We start from the raw sequence: 27,251 nt of genomic DNA on the forward strand, positions 1-27,251 counted from the left end.
TTACTTTCTTTTTTTTTTCTTTTTTTTCTCATGGAAATGAATGTCAATATCTTGAATTTAAGTAATACTTATTGGTAACTAGTTCTGAAAAAAGGATTAATTATAGTAAAAACGAAATGCTAATTCTTTTGTAAGGGGCTGAAAATAAAACCCTGTATATTTATTAATTTGTTTACACAAACTTTTTTTGATTTTTTAAACTTTACAAAGAATAGAGTATTAAATTAATATGCTATTGAAGACAAAATAATATAATTACATTTTTACAACCCATTTTTTATTTTTTAAAGCCAATTTAAGTACACACTGTATACATAATTCAATTTTCTGAATTCCAAACATCACTTATACACTTAAAAACCACATTTAACAAAAATAATTTAAAAAAATGTAGCAGTAATTTGAGAAATTATTTTTTGCCACTTTGCGTTTTCGGCATCACTGTGCGGCGCGGCGAAGAATGCACCAAGCCTATAGTTGTTTTATAAATATTTTATTGGTTTTTTAGTTATATTTGCGTCATTTTATTTTCACAGATATGGCTTTCCTTACCGGTTTGACGTCAACGGTTTGGATATTTTCCGAGATCAAAAAACTAGTCGAACGATTTCTGGAGAACAAATGCCGGGGGAAAAAGTCGCCCCTGGAGTACGTATGACAGCGCAAAAAGCCTAAAAGGGGCTCCAAAACCAGGTATTGTTAAACCACTTCGTTACCTTCCATTCTTGGATCGCGAAACAAAAGTAACAAAATGTATTTTTAAGCTGAAACTGTTCTTTTTATACAAAACTCATTAAAAAATCTAATTTATATTTTTATATTTGTTGTTTGTTTATTATTTATTATGTAGCGTTCACGGCCACTAAGGTTTTTGTTGTGACGACAAGTATGCCGCTTTGAAGTTGTTTGTGTGTCGGGTGGTTTAGTGTGAATGCAGATTGTTTAGTTTGTGTTTCGGTATTACGTACATTAATATTACTTTATCTTTGAACGAAACTGTCTCACGCAGGGCATTTATTATATATATATTATTTCTACATATAAGGATTCTGATAAAACGTTGGTATGTACAGTTTTTACCATTTTCTTTTTAGTCGGCGTGTTCAGAACGGATAATAAAATATAGAGGTTATAAAAGAGTTATTACCGTAGCTTTTTATTACTTTAATTAATTTTTTCAATTGTTTCTATTTTTTCTTTTTCGTCAATCCCCTGGCAGGCCTCATCATCATACGTGGTCTGGGTTTTAACGTTTAAAAAAAAACAATAGTATATTGTTTTATTAGGAGTAAAAATGACACTTTTTGTGGTGAGGCTCTACGTTTCACATACAGGCGAACCACAAAAAGTAATTTTTACTCCGAATAGAACATGCTATTTTTTTTTCAAATGCCACAAATATTTTTTAAACAATTTCAAACGTTCAATTTGAATTTGACTTCTTGAAATGTCAGTTTAATAATATATTTTCGTTCTTTTGTGCTTAGGCATAAAAGTGCTTTACTTATACGCCTAGGCGTTAAAATGACGTTATCTACGACTAGTCTAGAAAATGCAGTTTGACACACGGAAAACTCGATCTGAAATTGGCGTTTTGCAAACTGTTGTGCGCTAAGGATTTAGCGTACGACATGTGTCATTTTGCACACGACCGACATGTGCCAATTTTAACGTTTTTAACCTCCAATGTTTAGCTGAAACGCCAAACCCAACGCAGCCGTCAGAAAAGTATCATTACATCGCAAATTATTTCACAAAACTGGTAAAAACTGAGTGAGACTGCTGCTAATTTCTAATCGTAGAAAAAATAGCGTAAAAAACTCGTTCGAAAACTTCTTTGTACACTCGTTCCACTTGTGGCTCTTGCCTGCGGCTCGAGCCAACAAACTGTCGAACTCGTGTGCAAAACGTCGTTTTTGAAACTCGTTGTTTAATATACTATTTTTATATTGTCAGTCACGTCGCACAGTGATAGAAAATGAAATTCTGAATCTCTGAAGTTCCAAAATTCAAATTTCTTGTTGACTTCAATCTTTTACAAAATGATATATTATCCTTCAAAGAAAGCTAATAAACAGTGCTACACAAATCCCAGTCGCCCTGGCTAAGAAACAATTGCTCCACGTTGACAACAAGTCGAAACAGTTAATACGCCGTTTAGAGAAATTCTGATCTCGGTTTCGATTGCAGTCTTAATCGTTTCGTTAAATTAATGTTCGTGTGTTTTGATTTCTCAAACACATGCTGCATATTTCTGGAGATATGTAATTTGTGTTTTACATAGAATTATGATCTTTAGTATGAAAGATACTTTAGGACGCTCAATTAAAGTGTACATTGTAAATTAACGAATAATGCGAAAACGTTGTTGCATAACAAGGTAGAACTTCTTTGTGCCTTGTTACGACTTCCAAATACTAACATCATTTTGTTCTCTACATTTTTTCCTTCTAAAAAAACAAAAAACTTATGCCACCAGGCGCCCCTTCTCATTTAATATACAGTGTCCACCATAATGTTGGCTACATATGGGAAATATTTTTATTTATGGGATTTCCAAAAATTTTGTTTGGTGGATCGCTCCTACATGTTTAATAACCTAAAAAGTCATTATGACATCAGTGACGTGATCACTATCATGGCGGCAAATTAAAAAAAACCGCTATGAAAACGCGAAAAGTGGGGTTAGATGGCAAAATATCGAAAAAAGTTATTTGAAAAAAATGTTTAGAATGATATTTTAAGGCTACCTGCAAAATTTGGAGCGGGAATAAGAAAAAGTAGAAAAAGGCATATTTTGAGTCCTGGCTCTTCTATAAAATATTTTTATACGGATTTTATTGCTGGATCAGCTCAAGTAACTTGATACTTAATGTGTAAAAGTAAAACAATTCAAAATTTCACATTGAAGTCATTTCCAGAGGATAAAGTCAGAAAAGTCGATTTCGAAACGGTAATTTTTTGTAGCCGTGCCGTGTTTCTTGACAGTTTGTCAGGTTTCCAATAATTCAGTGGTGCATGCTATACTTTGAATATCAAGTTACTTGGGCTAATCCAGTAATAAATTCCATATAAAAAATGTTCATATAAGAACCAGACTTGGAGCCAGGGCTAAAAATATGATTTTTCCACTTTTTATAATTGTCGCAAATTTTGTAGATAGCCTTAATTTTAAACACTTTTTTCGAATAACTTTTTTCGATATTTTGCCATCTAACCCCACTTTTCGGGTTTTCATAGCGGTTTTTTAATTTGCCGCCATGACAGTGATTACGTGACTGATGTCATAATGACTTTTAAAGTTACTAAACATGCAGAAGCGATCCCCCATACAAAATTTTTGCATATCCTATAAATTAAAAAAAAACATATTTAGCCAACATTATGGTAGACACTGTATAGGTAGACAAACAGGGTGAAATGTCGATTTTCGGTTATTTGCAGCTTAAAAACAGTTGAAGATAGGTATAAAACATAAAATATGTCTAGAATTTGACATAAAATCCACAAAAAAAATAACAAATATAGGTGTTTCCTTTAAAACCAAGAAGTTATCTGGCATAACTCAATTTTTGGGAAACCCTGTACACATTAAAATATCATCAAAAAATGGCTTCATGGCATCATTCAAAAATGGCATCAACAAAATCAATAATCGACGTGTCCGAGCGTTTTTTCGAAAAAAAGAACATTGATTTTTCTTAGATTCTCACTGAAAATAAATAAACAATAAAGGCACTCGTATCTATAGTTATTATTAAAAAAAACTTTTGCAACATCATTTGTAAGAGTTTATTAGCTTATACCTTGATTTATAAAGCCGAAAAAACACTTATATAACATAAATATTTTTTGAACCGTAGAATTGCATTTTCAATCACTGTGCGTCGCCAAAATTAATACTTTTGTGACGTTTGAAAAAACAAAATGTTTTTTGTTTTTTCAAACGTCAACTACACCTTGAACAGGATTTATGCCAGGAAATCGCCCATAAGGCTGCGCATTCTCTTGATTCTTTAATCAACGATAATACTATTATTATTGATGTTAACTTAAAATGTTTCTTATATAACCTCTTTATTTTAGACTGTATATTATTATTACTTTATTAGTTTTTTTATAAATATAAACCATTCTAAGGTACAGGCACAGCATAAGTACATATTAATTATTATTACTTTTTCTGAATATGTTTTCAGTATTGCTTGACTCTGTATATTTTATGGTAAATACTGTATATAACTTTTATATATTATGTAGTTAATTTATTGTATTTTTAAGTGTTGATTATAAAATATTTACCAAGTTCGTTCAAAACAAAACCTAATTACTAGGTATATAGGTAGCTAGATTATTGATTTTTTATATCCTATGTAGCTTTTAAATATATCTATAACATAAAGTCATTTTACAGGTTATGTTTTTTATAGTACTTACGTAAGGACATAATCATTGTTCACCCAGACGAGAGTTGTAGTCAGTCGTACTCGAAATATATTTAAACAAACCAGTGAAATGAATTTGTTTCAGTATAGTTCGTAGTTGTTTAATAATCGACGCTCAGATTATTTAATATTAGTCTTTTTTTATAAACATTTAAGTAGGTTAAGATCACTGAATCATGGCTGTTACATTATTGTAAACTTAGTTCTTGTATGTTTGCCATTTTATCTCTTCTCGTCATTAAAATAAAAAAACCATATCATAACAGTGGTTAAGAAAAACACCCTTAATGTTAAGGTAATATATTTAAAATACATACTAACACGTAGATGTCAGGTCTTACTCAATATAAACGTCAAGCTTTGTCTACTAGCTTGTAAGAAATAAATAACAAAATATTTTCTTCTGTAAATACTCACCTTTAAACGTATTGCCCAGGAGTTTACTAAGATTTTTTATTAATCATTTTTGTGAAAACGAGATATAAACAATTTGCTGAACGATTGAACTAACATTGAACTAAGTTCAATTAATAATGGTTTAAAATTACTGCACTATAGAGTGCTAAAATTATTTTAAAAGCTTTTTGTCAATTTATAGTGTAAAGATTGTTTATAGATTCTTTAAGTTATTTAAATAAATAAACAAATGTGGCAACTTGATATTTTCAACACCAAAGCTACCACCTGAATTATTGGCGGGAAATTTAAATTCTAGTTAGTCAGACCTGCGCCGAATTTGTCCATGGTTGGAAACAATGAATTTAAAAATCGCGCTCTGGATTACGTAATATATATGGTATTACGAGTAGAATCCTTCCTTTGTTCTTCTATGTTCACTGATTGTCATCTAACCTCACTATTTACATATTTTTGTAGAACATTTTTTAATTTGTTAGTTCATCCTACATTAGTTGTCACATGATACACGTAATTTTTTAATCTTACATAATTTTTCTTAATAATTAAATATCTTCCTATTTATTACTACTTTTTGTTGGCCACTGTAATCCAACATAATTCTCTCTTCTCAACAACTATATATTCTAATTAGTAAACAACTTGTTTTACCTTTCTTGTATTAATACATTTCCAGGTGTTACATTACTTCTTAATTTTCCGATTTATAAATGTATATAAAGTAATCGCAAAACAATTTCCGATGCACGCGATCAACTTTGAGTGACAAGCGCCAGTGCTGCCTGATTGTGATGGATTCATGAGCAGAAACATAATGTAAAATTGGGAAACAATATATTTATTGTATATCATTTTTTAAAGATTTTTACGTTCTTTTTATTTTAATAATTAATTTATTTATTAACAGTAGTCACTAACACTCACAGTAGAAATATTTAAATTTAAGGCAGCAGCTACTCGCTACCAATCGAAATAAGCAGAAATATCTTTGAAAGTGGTATAATGTGCTTACCAATCAACCTTACTTCTCTGACTGCAGTCAAGGGTAATTAAGGACCTTTATTGTCACATTCTCGTTCAAAATATTTTATCAGGAAATCTACAAGCGCTTTGCTTCGACTGTTTAAAGGTTTCGGCATATTTTCGACACACAATTTCAAGAAATGCATTACAAAAACTCGAAAATTTAGTTCTTAAAAGAACTGTTTGTGCTTAAAAGTACAATTTTTAAAAAAAGAATATGAAAATCTGCAAAAAACGAGAATTACTCCCAAAGATTCAACAACTACACGATATTATACAAAATAATGACTGACATTGTGACAATTGTCAAATAATAAACGACAACGTTGCTGGTCTCGGCGTAATGTGACCAACAAGGCGATAATAAAAATCGCTTTAAACTAATTTTTGCAGATTTAATCTAAATAAAATAATGTTACAATCTTTGATCTATGAAGTAAAATGAAATGCTGCTCGGTATTTTAAATTATACAACAAATTTAAACATTTTTGCCAAAATTTCATTTAGTCAGGTTTATAGGCTTTAGCACCAATTTCGATATGATTGATGACGTGCATCCGAAAACGTTTTACGATTACCGTATTTTTATTTCGTAGTAATTCATCACCATCTAGTAAATTCCTGTGGGCAACGCGGTAGAATACGAATTTAAAACCCAATAAGATGGTTGTTATTGAACGTATTTGTGAGCTTTTCTCTGTGATAGCTTTTGCCACTGCATCACGATCCCTCTTGTTAGACCGGCTCCCAGCTGTCCAATATATTCTTGCAATTATTTGTACCTCACAAATAATATATATACTGGGTGGTCAAGTCCAGAAGTCAGGGCTGCGTCCAGTTATTGAGGATAGTCGCACTCCGGACATAATATTTACGTCATTCAACTTTTAAAATAAAGGATATTCTTATAGAGGGAAGCATCCTAATCTAATGTTAATATAGTAAAATAAGAACAAAACACTCTAGGTTATTACGTCACGTCCAAACATTGTTGTCCTCAATACCTGAACGCAGCCCAGTAGTTAATTGAAACAAGGTAAAATATCGGAAGTACGCCACCCTCTAGTGCCCATTTCTGTATCTGTGTCACACCAAATCTGTTTGATATTGACTTTGTAATAAAATTAGTTTCTTCTATGTATTTATTGTTTTATTTATATTATTTTTCAACTATCGATCAAATTATCATTGACTTAAGTATTCTTATAAATGACTTTAAAGACCAAATTTTTATATATTTTTTTGAAAATTGAAATTGAAATTTTTTTTTTAACAGCGGCATTTGTTTTTAAATTAAAACTTCTAGGTGGCAAAATTGTTTTTTTTAATCACCAGAAGCCAATGACTAAAGAATAAAGGACATGTAACGCCCCTATACGGGCTGCAGCAGAATTTGTGACCGTAGACGCCTTTTCTTTTGGTGGCAAACAATGAGTCATCAGTTGGTCACCAGCGACAATTTTAGCAATTTTTAATAGTTCGTGTGTAGTGAACTTTGTATAAACTTTATTACAATGCTGATTAGTTGTTCAGCTTTCAAATGTAAAAGCAGCAGTGACAAGAAAGAGCCAGGAGTTACGTTTCATAGGTAAATGAACAGTCCGCTCCACCTTTTTAGCGTTTTCTTATGTTTTCTTATTGAATTCGATAATTATTTTTCTGATATTATATGTACTTGATGTGTGCTATACGTCGATACTAGTTTTGTACCTTTTGTTAACATTTTAATACGTTTTTTTCGTAATTAATTAGTATGATGCCACCGCCTACACCATAGGCGTAGTCAAAACATTTATCAAAAATATAAATATCCCTTCAACTAGCTAAGTTAAGAAAAAAATATGGCCACGGCACTGTTTGGTGCCATGGTAATAATTTGCTCTCGGGTGTTATCTGTCCTTGAATTCTTTAGTCATTGCCAGAAGCAGTAAGTTTAGTCAGCAGTAGATATTAGGAAAATAAAATATAAAGGATTCAGATATATTAAAACATATTTTATCAATTAATATAACTTACAATTAACTTTAATTTGATTTCAGCTGATAATACTTAAAAGTATTTTTCCAAAGATGGTATGAGGTCCAGTGGGTCTTTCTTGGGTATATGCCTTTCAACAACCTGAAAATATAAATATTTTTTTTTTGCATAAGCTACTCGTATGTCGTATTAACTGCATTCTCTGTTAAAGTTGTGTTTGATACAATTAGTGAAGTGAAACTTCTTTACGCGCGCTGGAAGTAAAAATTCAAGCCCGTGACACGACACGCGACACAACAGGCGAGAGGAAAAGTGGTAAGAACCTACGGCCTAGAAAAAATCGTCCGATTTAAATGAAATTTGGTATGTCGGTAGGTTGGACCAAGGCCATCTTGACCGTGTACGACACGTGTCACTGTGACAGTTAGTTTTGACGTAAGAAACGTCAAAAGTTTATGTTGTCCGATCGCGACCAAATTTGGTGGGTAGGCTATGTGAGGGACGGTGCACACGGCTCCCCCCCCCCCCTACAAAGTTGGATACGACGTTTCGTTTACATCTTCATCAGGGTGGGACTAAAGATTTGACATTGATGGAAAATGTGGGTCGATTTCGGCATAATTGGGGACGGGCTACAGGATGACGCCCTCGACGTTTCGAACTGATACCTCTAAATGGACGAAATCATCAGGATTTTTCTTAATTATGGATCGATTGGAACCAAACTCGGCACGTGGATAGAGGTACCCAAATGTCTTCAGACGGACAGACGGTCATTTTAATAAATTTTTGTGAACCAAATTATTTATTAATGTTTAATTTATTCCTTTTTCAACATTTCAAACTACACTTCTTCAAACATGTCCTTCAAATCCTTCAATTTAATAGTTGTTAGTAAGAAGTTTCACTTCAAATATGCGGACATAGTGCACACACAATTTTTTAATAGATATATAAAATTTAGGATAATTGTGTACTTACTTGTCCATCTTTGTCAACGATAAATTTAGCGAAGTTCCATTCAATGGAGTCATCATTTTCCACGTTACCAGGCTGTTTATATTTCAGATATTTGTAGAAAGGATCAGCATTTTCTCCGTTTACTTCGATTTTGGAGAACATATCGAACTTGACGTTGTGTTTTTTGGCAAATTCGGCAATTTCTTCATTAGTTCCTGGTTCTTGGTGGTTGAACTGGTCACTTGGGAAAGCTAGAAGTAATATGAAATATTTTAAATAATGTCTATACAGGGTGTGTTTCAAAAGTAGCTCACGCCTATAACTTTTTGAATTTTTCATACAAAAAAAAAACGATTTGGTATGTTAGTATATGACATAAATTAGGATTAATTGACGTATTCAATTGTTTGTGGTCACTTCCTGTTTCACCGAAAATGACTACAACTTTCGATTTTTAAATGATACCCTCGGTATTTTTTACTTTATTCGGTAGAAAATGGCACTCTAAATGGAACGACATATCACATGTCATCTTCTGACATTTTCGCATATAGTTTAATTGAAATGGTAACATGCAGTTCATAACGACAATTTGACTCGAAAGTTAGGTAATTTAAATCAGGTGTATTTCCATATTTACCTAAAATTCTTAATCCTTGACTTTCTCCATACTTTTCATAGAGCTGATTCAACTGTTCGTAGTTCTTCTCGGTCAAACCGCAGTTAGAGGCAACGTTGACAATCAGTAAGACATGTCCTTTGTACTTCGACAATGGTACTGAGTTTCCCTGGATGTCTTTTACGGTAAAATCATATACAGATTCACCTTTTCTATAATCTGCTACGTCATCAGCTAAACCAACCGTCACAATAGCCAGGAATACGCATATAGCTCTTACGGATATCATTTTGATTGTTCTGAAATAAAATATTTAATATATATTTTTTATTATAGGGTTTTGACAAGATATCTGTTAAATAAGTGTAATAATTTAAGAAATCGTAATTTTAATATTTATAAGATCCCTGTATTTGAGGTTTATATATTAAATTTGAGTGAAAGTATATTTTGCAGTACAATTTGCATTAAATGAGATATAAATATGAATATTTTACCAGTAATTTCCAAAGAGTTAAAAAATAAGCAAAAAATATAGCAACAATTACAACATTCAATGGTGAGAATAATATAGATTAATTTTTTTGTTGGTGACTTTTATATTTATTTAGGTGTACTAAATTCGTAACGTGTATGTTTTTGAATGTTTTATGTTAGTAATGAGAAGTAGAGAAAATGATTTGAAAAGTACAGAATTGTTTTTGCTTATGTGAAATCTAAAGCTGGGTCCTCACTGGTAAAAATTCGCGTCGAACAAACTATCGTCGCAAATATTGCGTGTTCGAAGTTAACATTTTGAACGCAAACAACATAGAGGTTCATGACCGAGAAAAATCAAAGAATTTCCTTGATTTAAGTAAGAACAATCTTCGTATTATCGCTGGGTTTTTAACAGGACACTGTCTCCTCAATAAACGCCTCAGTAGATTGAAGCTAAGAAACAAAGGCGAATGCAGATTCTGTGGGGAAAACAGGGAAACACCAGAACACCTCACCACTGAGTGCATCGAGACGAGTAACCTCTATAAAACCGTCTCAGATACTTGCTTCTGTCAAAGCCCTGAGACTGATGCGTTATAACTCAAGAAAGGGGGACCAAATAGACCTGTAAGGTCGCAGTAAGTAAGTAAGTAAGTAAGCAGTATAGACACTATCAGTTCAACAAATATGGAAAACCTAATTAATCAGACGAGTACAACGACTGTGCAAATGTTTGGTGGTCGAACAGTTACAAATTTGTGGCGATAATTCTTGCGACGAACGATTAAGAGTCCATTTCACTAGTCTGAAAAAGAGCAAAATAAGCCTTCGGCATTTAAGGTTTTATGTAAAACTGGCTAGGTATTTTTACATAAATAAAGAAGGATATTAAGGATAAAGGATTATACTCTATCCGTATTGTAGCACATTTTTAGACAAGTTCTTTATTTTTAAGAGTTTGATGGTCAAACATTAACAAAATATTCCTTATGTTTGGACTAAATATTCTCGAAAATAAAGACATAATTTAAAATTCCTTTACAACACGGAAATTGATTGAAGTTTTGTGATTACAGTGATATATAATTTATATGGTTTTGTAACAAATTGCTCACTATTTTATGGCAAATGCTGCAGCTCTACAAACCTTAATTAAAGCATGTGTGTTTGGAATTTTAGGTGTGGCTTAACACGACAAGATCGGGTTTAGCCTTAGGCAGATTTCTGAAATATAATATATATTTAAAAAATGTGTATACCTATGTGGCGGATTCATCTCTCCAAAAAAATCCTATATGGTTTTTTTGTCACTTTGTTGTTTTCAGTGGCTAAAAACCCATATATCAGATTTTTTTGGAGAGATAATATATATTTCCTCCGCCCACATACCCACTTCGACCCCTGAGAGCGACCCGAAAGTACAGCGTAATAGACTCTAAATGTTGTATTTCGTGCTGTTTCAGGGAGCCGTTTATGTATTTTTAAGGTTCGACGGGGTACTTTCACCTATGCTGTTAATCTGCGCATGCGAAACAATGTTTTTAATCATATAGCACGTCCGCGCGCAGATGATCCGTCGAAAATATTCATATGAACTTCTGATATATTATGTCCAACCAAGGCATTGACCGCGCCATGTGAAACAGCACTAATTCAAAACGCTATAGAAAATTTAACATTGATATCTTGGCTGAGCTTACTATTGTTAAAGGTGAGATCACTATTGTTACATTTTTTAATAAACATTAATGCTTTGTTAGAATAAATGAATGGGTATGTAAATTATTTGATACAAAGATTCATAAAAAAATAAACTGTGAAATAAAAATAGTGGCGTAATTTTTAATTTTAGAACACGTATTATTACTCAAACATTGATTTATTGACAGCCAGATTAGAATAATTCCACAGTACACAGTCTCAAAAATATTAGTGCAGATTTATTTTACAGTTGTGTGGGGTTGCCAACCGTCCTCTATTTCAGAGGATGATAGTCCTCTATTTGATCGTACTGTCCTCTTTTTCTCTCACGTATTGAAAAAGTCCTTTTTTTTACACACCAAACTCAAAATATAAAAAATATTTATCTATCGTCAAAATGCATAATAAAATTGTTAATTTGGAAGCAATGTGTTCTTCGCTACTCCCACTCGTTCGTGCAGAAAAAAATTGGTACCGGGAGAAAAAAAACGGACTACGGAAACACGGAATATCTCAAAAACTGCGACTTTGACTTATTTTGATGTTATTACAAATTTTGGTGCAAATATTATTCCTAATATTAAATTGAAAACCGCGTTTCGCTAGCTACTGTAATTTTGGAGTTACGATTTTTTAAAATGTTTAAGCCCCTCTCCTACCTCCTTACCAACCCCACCAAAAAGTAATGCCCAGATTCTCGGGTGCAATAATTTTTTTAAAATTAATAATTTAAGAGTTATCAACAGAAAAATTGATTTTTTATTTGGGACGCCCTGTATATTTTTAACTAAATGAAATGAATTTAAAATTACCTTTCCAAAAATATAGCACACTTGATATTTTGTTATAATCATCTTTGAAATACAGTTTGCCACTGTTAACTATAGTAGGCTTTGTGATAATCTGCCCCTAATGGAACTCGAAAACATATTTTTCCAGCAAGACGAGGCACCCCCTCAGAACGCTGAAGTTATCAGCTAACTTTTGCGACCAATTTCGAGAATAATTGATTAGTTAATCAAGATCCCAGCCGTTGGCCGTCGAAGCCACCGGACTTAGTGCCTATGGATTTTTATCTTTGTGAAAGAATACAGGTTCTTATTTTTAAATTGCCTATATAATCTAGACAAGAGTTATAACTACTTAGCGGTTATGCGATGCTATCTTTCACCCCCATTGAGTTAATGAGTTAATAAATTCTGCAAGAAATGTTCAAAAACGATCCCGTCTATCCATAACAGAAGACGGTCAACATGTTGAACACATGTAGCAAAATATCATGTCTTGGTTTGCTATTAATGTTTATTGTTATTAGATACCTATAGTTTAAACGTGTTGATGTTGTTAAATATAGTTTAAATTGTTATAAAATTTTAAATCTCTTATTGCAAATATTATTTTCATTTTAATTGCTGCTCACAGGTACAACTTTTTGCATTACAGCTGCGCGGTTCAAAGCCTACTTATTCAAAGTGGGCGAATTTTTAAAAACTCTATATCTCGAAGAGGAATCGAGCAAAATATCAAGTATGTTATATTTTTGAAAAGGTAATTTTAAATTCTTTTCAATGAATTAAAAATATACAGGGTGTCCCATATAAAAAATCAAATTTTCTGTTGATAATTCTTAAATTATTAATTTTAAAAAAATTATACTTAAACCATTAAATTCTACGTAAAAAGGTGCTTTGGAAATGTTTTCATAAAAATACAAAATTTTCCATAGCAAAAAAGTTACAGCGATTTGTTAAAAATGCACATTTTTTAAAAACACCCCGTAACTCATAAACGGTAAGGACGTGCGGTTTTCCATAATGTTTTTGATAAAAATTGAGCTCCAGACACCGATATTAGTTTTCGTCTATCTCCTGTAGAAAAGGGTGTTCCCTTTAAAAGCATCCAATTTGACCCACCCTGTACATATTAGTTGTTACTTGGTAACAACTGAGCTGTTGTCAATTCATTATCAGTTTTTTTCTAATAATCAAATGTTAGTAACAACTATAGCAATAGATTTCAAGAAATTCGCAAGTAATATTTAATAATGCTATTAGCCTTTATTAGTAAACAATATAATATAAAAATATATTTACGATTTGGAAACGATTACTGACCTGTAGTAAAAGGCTTCACTTCGGCTGACAGCTTCTTCAGCACTGATGGGATGCTCCTCACCTCCCAGGTAATATAGGGGGGACCTTGCCGGTGGAAAAATAAAACTAATGAGATAATCTTCGACAACGTTCGTCGGACAAACCGGTCTCGCATGAAAATGAGACAAACAGCATCGAATAATCACAAGCACATGATAGCCAAGCAACAAATTATACCACGCGGCGTTTCATTAATAAACAGACTCCTTAATGGTGTTTACACTATTAGCGCTAAAGAGGCATTTCCTCAGATAGAGCTTTTCGAGATTGTTTTTGTAGTGACGCACCTAGCTACCATGTATAGGTGGTACCACGTTTTTTTTGTAGTTCTGGTTATTAATGTCACTTAAATAAAATATCTACTAAAAATACAACAAAAATTGCTGCTGGACCTTAGTCATTCTTTATTGTTAAACAAATTGGTCTAACAAACAGAATCCCTTGGGGTTTCTAAAGGGGTGGGGAAATATATACAGGCGGTGGTCCGAATTCTATTCGGGAAACTTCGGTAGCTTAATCTTGAGATAAAAATAAGTAAATAAGTTCGTATAAACTATGTCCTAAAATGCTTCCTTCCGATATACAGGGTGTAGAAGTTTATTTTTTTTATTTCCGTTTTTTCCAAATAATCTCTAAAACTATAGCTGATATTTGGATAAAAAATTGGTGGATCTGTTTATAGGTGTGTTTTGACATGAGAAATTTGATTTTGATGCCAATATTAGTTCTACTTGTGGGGAGCGCCATCTACATGTTTTTTAACCGTTTTGAAGAGTAATACTTTTCGTCCGTACCTGTATAAACTATCAGGTAAAAAATATACATTTCCGTAATTTTTTATGTAAAATATGTTTCTTGGTAAAAATCGCTACAAGCAACAATTTTCAAGATATTTGGAATGGAAATAGCCAATACATGTTATTGACTAAAAATAACATGTTGACTAGATAGTTATTTGACTGAAATGATATATTTCGAAAATTTTTATTTTTTAAATTAACCATTAATTTTTCATTGGAAAAAACATGATAAAACAGCACCTATGGAACAAAAAATTTCAAATTTATTGGTTCAGTCTAATAACTATATCCAATCAACATGTTTAATTTATGTCAATGAGATTGCATGTATTGAATTTATTCGATTCCAAATATCCAAGAGATGTTTTTTTACGTAGAAAATGGCGGATATGTATATTTTTTACTCAGAAGTTTTTTTACACAGGAACGAACGAAAAGCTATTACTGTTCAAACCAGTTAAAAATATGTGGATGGCACCCTCTACACAATGAGAAGTCATATTGACATTAAAATAAAATTTCTCATGTCAAAGAACTGCCAGGCACCAACTTTCATCAAAATATCCACGATAGTTCAGAAATTATTTCGAAAAAATCGAAATAAAAATAAAATCTCTACACCCTGTATCTCCGAAACTAAGCATTTTAGGACATACTGTAATTATACGGACAGCCAGCCAGAGACAAAGAACCAAAAATTGATATGTATAACTATAAGTTATATCGAGAACACTAGATTTTCTAAACAGACAATGTGTACGTATTTTAAATCAATATAACTAAAAACGAATTATTTTCTAAAATATGAACTTTATTTTTTAATAGGTTCCTATTTCAGACTTCAATTGTAGGCCTTAATTGTGTAGCAAAATAAAACACTAAATCACCACAATACACCAAAACACTTTTACACTGGACGCGCGTTTCGCTAACCATGATCATCAGCAGATGATTACAACTTAGTGTTTTATTTTGCTGTGTAACACCAAAGGTTCCAACCCACAAATGTAATATTCTTATTTGAATTTTTATTAAATTAATAATAATTTACGGTGTTTTTAACTTGCCCATTTTTCTGTTTTTTACTGGTTCTAATCCTACAATATCGATATCTAAAACTCTTAGGGTGATGATACTATGCTTCGAAATTTTAATTTTAGGAATTGCTAGAAATACGTAACCCATATTTTTTCCAGATAATTTTATGTTTAATAAACTTTTAAAACTTACCAATATAAGGTACAGTTCTACTACTATTCACCACCAAATTTCTGTAGTTTCCCGATAAAGTTCTTAAGTTAGTCTATGGTTCTTATATTTGGCATTCAAAATGTCAATTATAAACTCTGATATGACATGGATATGACACAAACACCTGTTTATTGTCGCTATTAGAAATAGGTTTGGGTTTATCTTTGGTTTTATTATACCGTATGATCGAAAAAAAACAGCGTCCAGTTAGCTTGAAAGTGACGATCGATGACATTTCCCATATAAGATGCGCAACCTGCATCCTTATGGGTGATTTCGTGGCACCAAACATGTTCGAGATATAGCTGGCGTTACCGTCAGCCTGTCCGAGATTTAGTGCAACGCGCGTTGATAAAGAATACTGTACCGTAGTTCTGCATTTCGTCTACAGAGTGAGTGGTTGCGGGAGACAGTGATGCCAGAACTACTACGGATTAACATATACGTATTACTTTTTACAAATATACTCAGGGTTCCCTATTTAACCCCGTGTGCAATTTCTGTGCCGTAAGAAAAAGACAACATAACCCAGCTCCATATTAAAACTGCATAAGTCTATTTCACCCGGATATGGATTGAACTGCGATTGCGCCAAACTCCGATTGATTGTTGTTTTGTTCTGTTTGGATTACTTTTTATTTGTGCGCGTAAAAGAGTGATTTTGTTTAGTTTATTGTTTCCAACTATTTTTTGATATTTTTCCAACTCCATGATAATGTGTTATAAATAATAAAAATATAAATAAAATTGAAGGTTAGGGGAAATGTCAGTCAACCACTTCCCTTTAAAAACATCGACCAATGAAAACTTCTTCAGGTGAGGCATGCTCAGTTAAATGAATATCCGGGTGAAATAGACTTATGCAGAATTCCATATTGTTCTTTCACTGTTTGAGCTTCACTTTTTGGAGATTAGGCTGAGTATATTTGTAAAAAGTAATACGTATATGCGGATTAATCCGTAGATTTTCGGATATTGGCAAATACGTTTAAAATAAAGTATACGCAGGGTACCGCTTAAATTCCTGTCCCGATATTGAAGGATAGCTATAGAATTTCAATGCATCTCCTACATAAGTCTATCCTTGTGTTGTAGGAGGTTTGACTAAACAAGGATGAACCTATGTCTTGAAACCATTCGACTCGATTTTCTGTCCTCCTTCAATACTGGGACGTAAATCCTCTCATTGCTCTTATGGGGAGGCTGTCGTATATTTTATTTAAACGTATTTGGATATTGGGTATAGTACGTTAATAATACGGATTTTCTGTCATTAAACAATTTAATATAATATTATATGATTAAAGAAAAAAGGGCGTCAGTGTTGGCTTGGAAATGAAGATCGTTGTTATTTCATATGTAAAATATTATGGTAAATGTCAATAATCGTTATTTGCAAGCCAACTAAACGACTTTTTTCCATCATAAAGTATTAAAATTAGATATATTTTAAATAAAAATCGACCATTAAAAAATGTTTTATCATTAATAGGTACTTTGGCTTTTAGGTATGACTTTGACAAACGGACACTTGATTTGTTATTTATTTGCTTTAATTTAAAAATGTAAATTTACTTAAACAATTACCTATTATTTGCTTTTATATATGTTTATTTTCAAAGACTATTTATGTTGAACTGAACAGTTTAAACTCTTTTGAATAGGGCGTTTGCATGGGTAAAAACATCTCCATTAAAAATCTGGTTATTTTCCTTTTTTTTTCTTAAATTGAAATTCACGGTTGATATGCGATTTTTACCACGCACTTTATTACTTTTTTTATTTAGGGAAACAGCATAATGGTGTATAATGATTATTGATGTTTTGAAATAATCTGTGGAAAATTTTATTTGTCACAAAAGGATAGGTATTATTGGACTGTCCAGTCCAATACTATATAAAAAATGATCTTATTATAAAGAACTTAATAGCTTTTTTTCATTATGATAAAAAAGAATTTGATTCTGGTGTTTTGATTTTTAGTTATTCAAAAATTATATTTTTGGATTAGGTATTGGGCTATGTTTATAATATATACAGGATGGCCCATCGAAAACGTTCCGCAAGGCCTAACGGTCAGGGTATTTTTTTTTTTCAAAAAATCCAAAAACACGTCAATTTTGTTTGAGTGGGACAACTTTTGTCCCAAAAATGATTGCAAAATCTTCAACCCTCTAAGCGGGGGTGTCATCCCCAAGCGGGGGTGTCATCCCCAAGCGGGGGTGTCATCCCCCAATTTTTTTCAAATGGGAAGGAGGGTCAAGTGGTATTGTAATGAAAAGGGATTTCTTTTCTCTATACTTTCCCGCTTCGTTTTTGAAAATCGGTCGCGTCATTGATAAAATATGAAGGTTTGAAATTTGAAAAGTTTATTTAAACATTTCTCAGAGTAAATGATAAGGATAAATTCCTTCGACCAATTTGCTGTTTTTTCTTATTATTTCTAGATGCTTACGCATTTTTTCACTTGCCACAAGGTTGAAGATCAGGTGCGGTAGTTGCTAGATAGCTGTTCTGTGACTTGTGAGTTGAAGTTCTTCTCAATATCGTTAAACTTTTTAACAATTATGGTGTACTTACTTGCAGAAAAAGTGGAAATAATCGGACTTTATTTTAAAAATAAACTTTATTTTACTTTATTTTAAAACGTCTTCGTTGAGTTCTTATACCAACTGAATTTTGTACGGGTGGAACTTGTGTTTTTTTAATATCCTTTGGACGCTTGTATCATTGGCTAATTTTCTTGTACTCAGCGTACTATCATCCATGGCAACTTGGCCCAATACGAATACCTCCATAGCTTCATTTACTACAGGATTTTCCCTCTGCCTCTTTTTATTCATAACGGAACCAGTTTCGCGAAATTTAGCTACTAACTGGCAAACAATTTTGCCATAAAGGTGTTTGTCAGGATGGAGTCACATTCATTATTTTTAAAATAAAGTTCGATTATTTCCACTTTTTCTGCAAGTGAGTACACCATAATTGTTAAAAAGTTTAACGATACTGAGAAGAACTTCAACGCACAAGTCACAGAACAGCAACCAACCTTGTGGCAAGTGAAAAAATGCGTTAACATCTAGAAATAATAAGAAAAAGCAGCAAATTGGTCGAAGGAATTTATCCTTATTATTTACTCTGATAAATGTTTAAATAAACTTTTCAAACTTCAATCCTTCATATTTTCTCAATGACTCGACCGATTTTCAAAAACGAAGAGGGAAAATATAGAGAATAGAAAGCCCTTTTCATTGCGGTACCACTTGACCCCCCTTCCCATTTGAAAAAAATTGGGGGATGACACTCACGCTTAGAGGGTTGAAAATTTTGCAATCATTTTTGAGGCAAAAGTTGTCCCCTTGACAAACAAAATTGACGTGTTTTTGAATTTTCTGAAAAAAAAAAATACCCTGGCCGTTATGCCTTGCGGAATGTTTCCGATGGGCCACCCTGTATGTTCATGTTTTTAAACTTTAGCAGTTGGAACATCAAATGCCTACAACCGACAGATATTTTTCACGTTCCTTTATAATAATTACCTATAATTATTGTTGATACTAATTTCTAGTTATGCAGTTTACAGTAAATTATTTTAAAATTGCTTATCGTATATAAAACATTTATTTTTGACAAATATTTAAACAAGATATCTATTATTGAAAAATTACAATATTTAAAAATATTTTTCTAAAGATGGGATGAGATCCAATGGATTATCTTGAGGCACGTGTCTTTCCACAACCTTAAAAAATAAGAAGTAATTATTATATTTCAGATTAAGGCAACTACAAATATTTAAAAGTAACTATTTAATTCACTCATACATAGTCTGATTACGTATAGTTCAGCCAAAGAATGTCATTACTCTGTCATATTTAAAAAGTTGTAATTTTTCGGATGTGCTCCGTCGTAATCAAATATATTTACGCTGGATAAACTATACCTATTAATTGTCTCCTTAGTTGGAAGACAAGGTCAAGAGTATTTTATATAACAAGACGAGTTTAAAGACCTTTTTTGTGATTTTCTTAAGTCAATCATAGTGTTATTAATTTATTTCTTAATTAGCGTTTTTATGTTTCTTCTAAATATCCTCGGGCCATTTTTTAAAGTCAACTGCTTACACATACAGTGATTTAAATAAAGCGATACACTTATTAACTGTTTTTATATGGTTGTCTTCAAATAAAAAAGGTAACTAACTAGATTTTACGATCTTTATCGAATGTTAGAACAAGATTTAAAATTCGCGAAGATTTAAGATCGTTTTGAAAAAATAAAAGCTTAAACTGTTTTTTTTTCGATAGGTCGTTGAACTGGTAGTCATTGAAGAGCCAGAGAAAAATTCCGGTAGACAGATAACAGGCAAAAGCATCAAAACCTTGAAAGATAACAGGCAATAGGTTATTATAGCCTTACTAATGTTCTAAATAACTACTGGATGTGAAAGGACTTATTATTAGTATTACTTTGAATGTGGTAGACTGGTAGACTATACTCAGTATTCTGTTGTGGTAGACAATGTTCAGTATTGAAATTAAAATAATTTCGGACCTTCATTGTCTTTATTTATTTTGCTTATACAACGTTTCGGTCAGAAGTATCACTGACCGTTATCAAGTGTGAACTGATCAAAATCCTAAAACTAGTAGAGCCTAGCCGCTATTCACCCGTGAGGGTTCAAAACCGCGAAATCCCGGTACTTTTGGTACTTACTACTAATTAATAATACTCGAAATTATTAGTTCCCGGTTCTTTCAGTACTTTCGGGACTCGGTATTAAGAATTAAAAACAATTTTTGTTACTTGCGAAAGACTTTTGATACTTTCTAGCGGTCGAAATCAAACTCTTCTAAATAAGTAATGATGCTATCTCGTACTGTTCTTACTTCTGAAGTTATTTTGAAGTTTCTATAATGTTTATTAACAATTATTCAAGTTTAAATATGTTATTATATTATTTAGTATAATATTGCTGAATGTATTAGTTATATTTTTTTATGTTATGTTTTCATAGGCATGTGCATCTTTAATTGAAAATGTTAAGTTTTTTTTTCTAATTTAGTTGGTTGATGTTGTTTAATGTAATTTTTAAGCTACCTATGTGTTATCTTTTTTTTCGCTTGTGTTCATTATTTGTGTTCGTGTTTACTTTCTCATGACATTTGACACTCAATATTTTATCCAAATTTTATCGCTTTTACTTTTGAAAACCACCCCTTGCTTGCTAAATTCTAATTGACGAACTAAAACAATCGATAATTGAACGAAAATATTTTAGTATACGGTTTTGGAAACTCTAATTTAATACTACCAATTAAGGTTCAGATCTTTTTGGCCCTCATAGAACCGGGCCTCGGTAACAATAATTTAAAAAATATTTTTTTTTGTGAGAAAACCTTTGATACTTTCTAGGGGTCTTCTGAATAAGTAATGATGCTATTTCTTATTGTTCTTGCTTCTTTTCTCTTTTGAAGTTCCTATAATATTTATTATGTTACGTTTTAATAAATATTTGCATTTTTAATTAATAATTTAGGGCTTTTGTCTCAAATTCAGTTAAGTTGGTTTATGTCAGGTTTGTTCCAACCCGCCGCAGAACCGTGACCGAACGATCACGCTCGTGCGCAGTAATTCAAATGTGTTCCAACCGAGATTTGACGGTTATCGGACGATCCTATTTGCGGACCAACCTACCTTGGGATCGTTTAGTTACGATTTCAGAACGGTAATTTCAATTAAATTGAGAACTGTTTGGGTTGACTTGCGCATTAAAGCATATTGGCAGGGACTATCGATTTTTAACAGCTGATTCTAGTCCGGCGTCCGGCTGATGCTTCTGTCTACTTGTGTCTAGCCCCAACAGGCAACTATTAAGCACGACCAATCACGTTAGAATTTTTAACCAATCACAAATGAATGAACACCCTCCAAGCTTAATAGTTGCCTGCTGGGGCTAGACATTTCTCTTCTGTCTTTGTTATTTTTTACGAATTGTGCATTATACTTTTGCTTGTGATTTTTTGTGGAGTAAATGGTTCGGAAATTTGAATTAATTTTTTATTTATAAAATAATGTTCAAAAATTTTACCACTGCAATGAAATAACAGGAAACTGCGCATAACAGGATCTTAAAAGAGAGGATATTTAAGTGAGTTAGTGAGTATACAGTTGAAACAACACTTACCAACAATTACTGGATTCTGATTCTCCATTTCAAGAATAATAATTATTATTATTGCAAATTGCAAACAAAAATAATAAGGTTATGTTATGAAATTCTAAACAAAAACAAAAAATCGATCGATACACGCACGCTTGACACTTTTGACAGTCCCGAAAACAATCCACAAAGCGTTCCAACGCTGATACTTTTTGCACCGTCACAAAACTATTCGAAGTCCGCGCATGCTAACAAAGTGCATGAAAACCGATTCGAGTACGATTTCGAAACGATCCCGAAATGCTGGTTGGAACAAACCTGTTGTTCGATGTGAAATTTAAGTTACCTATACATTTTTCTTTACTTGTGTTCATGTTAATTTTTTCATGACTGATTACTTAATAATTTGATATTATTTTATTTATTACCATCCCTTGCTTTCTGATTGATGAACTGCACCACCATTGAACAAAAATTAGTCAGTACCGAAAAAACCAGGAAGAGGCGCGGTACCGAAATTCCCGATTCCGAAAAACATTATATTATTTCTATACATGAATACGGTCTCTTTAAATTTGCATTTATAATCTAGTTTATAAAAAAGCTCCTAGTCAGGTGCTAGGGGGAATCTCATCAGGCACTTTAGCTTGGTCTAAGGAGTATCTTATTGTCTTGTCCCTGGCTGTAGTGTCGTGGCCAGGGACAAGACAATGAGTTATTAAAAATATAAATGCGGTACGGAATACCGCTAAGCACCCGGTCGTTTGATTCTAAAGTACGCGCCTGCCCGAGGGTTAATAAAAAGGTCAAAATTAACTTTAAAAACTCTACATATTTTATTACAGTTGAGGGTTGGAACCTTTGGTGTTACACAGCAAAATAAAACACTAAATCACCACAATACACCAAAACACTTTTACTTTTACACTGGACGGGCGTTCGTTATAATCATCAGCAGCGTCCAGTGTAAAAGTAAAATTGTTTTGGTGTATTGTGGTGATTTAGTGTTTTATTCTACATATTTTAACTAATTTATAATTATTGAATATTTTCCCAATAATCAATACCTATAAAATTTTATTAACTAACCTGTCCATTTTTATCAATAATAAACTTAGCAAAATTCCATTCGATAGAGTCATCATTTTCCTTGGTACCAGGCTGTTTGAACTTTAGATATTTGTACAGAGGATGAGCTCCATCTCCGTTAACTTCAATTTTGGAAAACATGTCGAATTTAACGTTCATACTTTTTGCAAACGCGGCAATTTCTGCGTTGGTGCCTGGTTCTTGATTCATAAATTGATTGCAGGGAAATGCTGCAATCAATTAAAAAAATAATAAAAAAATGTATCTTTTAGTGCAAAACTTATGGAAATCACAGTGTTAAGTTCTTTGTTTACCTAAAATTCTTAACCCTTTGCTTTGTCCAAATTTGTCATAGATTTCATTAAGTTGTTTATAGTTTCTTTCGGTCATGGTGCAGTTAGTAGCCACGTTGATGATGACCAGGACATGTCCCTTGTACTTATCCAGAGATACTTCGTTTCCACTAATGTCCGTTGCGGTGAAGTCATACACTGACTCGGCTTTCTTGTAATCGTCTGGATTTTTGGATAGACTTAAGGCCGATATAGCCAGTAAGAAGCACAAGATCTTCAACATTTTGGTTGTTGAGTTGGCTGAAAATATGACATTGATAAATCAGTTTGAAGCATAGATAAATTAATTTCCTTTATCTATGGTTTGAAGTCATTTATTATACATCCCAAGACCAAGACCGAGTTTTGCATTTTTGTGATGTATTTTTTATTTCATTGCATAAAAAAAATTCAAACATATTAAGGCGTTCATTTTTTGAATCATTCAAATAAATATGATATAAAACAGTACTTATTTGTTTAAAATTATTGTTGTAATTTATCGCAATAATGTTTCCCTGATGACTTTTGTGTACAGGGTGGCTCGAATTCGACGCTCATCATTGGGATTTCGGAAACCGTAAAGGATGATTCATGGTACACCGTGAGGGGCCGGAACCGTGCGACGGTGAAGGCACGGCCAAACATTGTCAAATGTTATTTATACTTATACATTCATGCTAGGCCGAGCACGGCCCGAGCTTCGCCGGAACGCGTCCGTGCCCCGTCCAAGAAATGTCGGTGTACATTTTTCCTCGGATCCGTTACGGTCCGGCCCCGTTGCGGCAAACATAAATGAGCCGCCGCGGCTAAATACTTCGTTCGTCTACGGGCCTATAGCGACTGTTTTCTAGCAGTGTTGCCGCGCCCAACTTTTAGCGCGTACCACATTATAAACTAAAATGTACCACTTTGGTACAATTTTTTAAAGCACAACAATACATCTGCAAATGACTTTAACCGGTTTGGTCGTTGTGAATTTCTTCATAAATTTCTACATAAAAAAACTTCCTGGAGAAAGACACAAATCGAGACGAAAAACATGAAATAGAAATTCAGAAAACCAAATTATAAGTATGTATAGGTTGAAGAAATCTAAGTAATTCTAATACTGCACACAATACTTGGAAAACTTAAATTTTATTAAAAAAAACGCAAATATAGAAACATGTTAGAAACAGCAAATTTTCAAGTTTTTTCTTCGGGTTATTTAATATAGGCAACCCTATAGACATTACAACGTTTATAATACGTCGTTAATTAATGCGGATTGTCTCCGAATGGTATCGGTAAGCGCGTTTAATGCAATATCAACGACAATAATTATTAAATATCTATTCATTTTCGGTGCGCGTAGGAAATAATTATTGTACCAAATCATCTTGGATTTGAAAATGTAGTACCACTGTACCAAATAGAATTAAAAGTATTAAATTTGGTACAAATGTACCACTGCGGCAACACTGTTTTCTAGAATATAATCGGCACGGACATGATCCCCGTTGTCCACCCGGTGTTGCATATATTGAAAATTGAAGGCCCGGACGTGGCTCGGTGTCTACTTCACGGAACGTGCCCGGTTCGGGTACGGTCCGGTGTACCGTGAATCATCCTTAAGAGATGCAGGATCGGTTAAGACGGAGGCCAAGTTGCGCAATTTGATGCTCAATAAAATGCCGTATTGCATTATGAAAAATTCCGAATACTTCCGAATATATTCGAAAAAAAAACCGGAATTTTCAATTTTGTTTTCTATTATTTCCTGGCTGTATTTGTTAAGATAACTTAAAATGAAAAACACATTTTCATGGCCACTTTTTCTGCTCTATAACTCTGTGTGATTAAATATTGACTCTGACGTTTCGGCTTCTGGCGACCATCATCAACTTAATTTTTTTAAATACGGACCTGATTTTTTTTCAATTTAATTAAATCCTTTTATCACTCTTAAAGCACTATATATAGTCACTTTGTTATTTGCCGACGTTTCGTACAGAAAATTCCATTACCAGAATATTTTATGCAAAAAAAATAAATAAAAAATAAAAATGCAATACGCCAATTTATTGAGCTTGACAACTTTGCCTCCATTTAACCGATCCTGTATCTCTTACGGTTTCCCAAATCTCAATGATAAGCGTCGAATTCGAGCCACCCTGTACACCGATATTCCGATTTGAATGAGATTGTCTATGTTTTGCTAAGCGTTTTAACATTCGACTTTCACAAAAATCAAGAAAAAATATGGGAAGGGTAAAAATTACCCGCACCCCTACATAAATTTTAGTATAATTATTTTCCAATTTCACCGATGACCGATTTTATAAAGTAAAAATAAAGTGATAAAATATATCTATATTATAAACTAATAAGTACTTACATACAAAATCGTTCGTTTTCAGGTTTGAATCTTGTTACACACTGATAGGTAGCACAGCTACATAGGGATTAATATACCAGAACTTGTCCTTTGAAAAACAAAATAATAGGATGGTCGATAACGGTCATCAGGTAAACCGGTATGGCATGAAAATCATATATAAACAACGATGCTTAATAGAAATTAAGTGTCCAAACAGGCAATTAGCTTTAGTTCATATTGTTTACACTATAACAACCGCATTGTCATAAGTAGTACTTAACAAGTCAAATACGACGATTTAAAAAACGAATATTGTAAAAGACCTATCTCAGTTTGATGCAAGGTCTAATAGGTCAGGTTCTGGAACTTATTTGGATTGTAACTAGTGTTGTAAAATGTTCAAGCAAGAAAAATGTAACATGTTGAATTTTTTTGGAGAACGTTCTCCCAGATCGATCGATAATTAATGAGAATAAACGAGCAAAAGTGGGCAAATTTCGAGAATATACACATAATTAGTGCAAAGAAAATCGATTGGAAAATCAGTTACTTTTAAAATTCTATTCTCAATTTTCTCGTTTTTTATTGTTATTCTCGAATGAAAAAAAAATTGGCGCCGGGAGGCACGTATAGCGGCCTATACTAAAATATGTTAATAAAAAGTTGGTAGGCAGTTTCCTTAGTTTCAAAGTAATGGAATTTTTCCAATTTTGGTCCGCGGTTATTTCCCCTATCCGCCACCTGGGGCCGCGTCCGATGGGAGTCTGCAGTTCTCCACACGGATTATCTCAAAAACGGACTACGGAAACACGGAATATCTGAAAAACTGCGACTTTGACTGATTTTGAGGTTATTACAAATTTTGTTGCAAATATTATTTCTAATCTTAAATTGAAAACCGCGTTTCGCTAGCTACTGTAATTTTGGAGTTACGATTTTTTAAAATTTTTAACCCCTTGCCATACCCCCTTAACAACCCCCCATCCCCACCAAAACCTAATGGCCAGATTCTCGGGTGCCACAGTATTTTTGTGTCAAATTTGGTTAAAATCGGTTTAGCGGTTTTTAAGTTATCGTGTTACAGACGGACAGACGAACAGACAGACAGATACCTTGAAAATATTTTGTATTTAGGTTATTTATGATCCAAATAACTCATTTTGGTTTGGTTTGAAAAATTAAAAAAAACTTTTTTTTGCCGATCTTAATACCTGTTGGTATGGTCGGCTACAAATGCTCATTCGTGCTCATACTTGCTTATACTTTACAATAAGGGAACACAATAATTCAGGCACGATGAACATTTGTGAATGTTCCCTTGCTACGAATTGGAACGTTATTCGTTCGGACCTATGTTGATATGAAAAATAAATGTTATTTTACGTGAGAAATTTTTCCACAAGAGTTTTTTTACAATACCCTGTATAAACAGATAAATTTTAATAAATTATATTATTTTATTTAAAGGATGAATATAA

At 32.7% G+C, this 27,251-nt stretch overlaps 3 protein-coding genes across 7 annotated transcripts in view; 1 reads left to right on the top strand and 2 right to left on the bottom strand.

Annotated features, from left to right (window-relative positions):
* The window catches only part of LOC115874702 (calcium-transporting ATPase type 2C member 1), a 56,502-nt gene extending 49,475 nt beyond the window's left edge, over positions 1 to 7,027 (top strand). For all 3 annotated transcript variants that reach the window (XM_030889939.1, XM_030889938.1, XM_030889940.1), the window contains exon 18: positions 537 to 7,027. In XM_030889939.1, the coding sequence (XP_030745799.1) occupies positions 537 to 658 (122 nt within the window). In that variant the 3' untranslated portion in view covers positions 659 to 7,027. The remainder of the gene's footprint in view (positions 1 to 536) is intronic.
* Positions 7,028 to 7,852: 825 nt separating this feature from the next.
* LOC115874705 (probable phospholipid hydroperoxide glutathione peroxidase) lies at positions 7,853 to 15,891 on the bottom strand. Of its 3 annotated transcripts, XM_030889941.1 has the most exons (5): positions 15,807 to 15,891; positions 13,738 to 13,821; positions 9,464 to 9,741; positions 8,845 to 9,074; positions 7,853 to 8,004 (listed from the first exon to the last, which is right to left on the bottom strand). In XM_030889941.1, exons 3-5 carry the CDS (start codon positions 9,729 to 9,731, stop codon positions 7,936 to 7,938), a joined length of 567 nt encoding a protein of 188 aa, XP_030745801.1. In that variant the 5' UTR covers positions 9,732 to 9,741; positions 13,738 to 13,821; positions 15,807 to 15,891; the 3' UTR covers positions 7,853 to 7,935. The 3 variants fall into 3 exon arrangements, with proteins under 3 accessions (XP_030745801.1, XP_030745804.1, XP_030745802.1); XM_030889944.1 differs by lacking the exon at positions 15,807 to 15,891 and having other exon boundaries at positions 13,738 to 13,962; XM_030889942.1 differs by lacking the exons at positions 13,738 to 13,821; positions 15,807 to 15,891 and adding an exon at positions 9,940 to 10,088.
* A 3,543-nt stretch (positions 15,892 to 19,434) lies between these two features.
* On the bottom strand, positions 19,435 to 25,972 carry LOC115874706 (phospholipid hydroperoxide glutathione peroxidase-like). Its single transcript, XM_030889945.1, has 4 exons — positions 25,792 to 25,972; positions 23,394 to 23,672; positions 23,080 to 23,309; positions 19,435 to 19,569 (listed from the first exon to the last, which is right to left on the bottom strand). The coding sequence occupies exons 2-4, from the start codon at positions 23,653 to 23,655 to the stop codon at positions 19,501 to 19,503; spliced, it is 561 nt and encodes a 186-aa protein (XP_030745805.1). The 5' UTR covers positions 23,656 to 23,672; positions 25,792 to 25,972; the 3' UTR covers positions 19,435 to 19,500.
* Between the last annotated feature and the right edge of the window lie 1,279 nt (positions 25,973 to 27,251).

Source organism: Sitophilus oryzae, unplaced genomic scaffold, assembly GCF_002938485.1.
Source record: "Sitophilus oryzae breed Bouriz unplaced genomic scaffold, Soryzae_2.0 scaffold_1297_pilon_pilon, whole genome shotgun sequence".
Lineage (NCBI taxonomy): Eukaryota > Metazoa > Arthropoda > Insecta > Coleoptera > Curculionidae > Sitophilus > Sitophilus oryzae.

Coding starts and splice junctions, on each gene's coding strand:
- LOC115874706 (XM_030889945.1), bottom strand. CDS start 23,655: ATGTTGAAGATCTTGTGCTTCTTACTGGCTATATCGGCCTTAAGTCTA. Junction 23,310..23,393: donor CAAAGGGTTAAGAATTTTAG/GTAAACAAAGAA, acceptor AATTGATTGCAG/CATTTCCCTGCAATCAATTT. Junction 19,570..23,079: donor TTATTGATAAAAATGGACAG/GTTAGTTAATAA, acceptor TTATTTTTTAAG/GTTGTGGAAAGACACGTGCC.
- LOC115874705 (XM_030889941.1), bottom strand. CDS start 9,731: ATGATATCCGTAAGAGCTATATGCGTATTCCTGGCTATTGTGACGGTT. Junction 9,075..9,463: donor TCAAGGATTAAGAATTTTAG/GTAAATATGGAA, acceptor TATTACTTCTAG/CTTTCCCAAGTGACCAGTTC. Junction 8,005..8,844: donor TCGTTGACAAAGATGGACAA/GTAAGTACACAA, acceptor TTATATTTTCAG/GTTGTTGAAAGGCATATACC.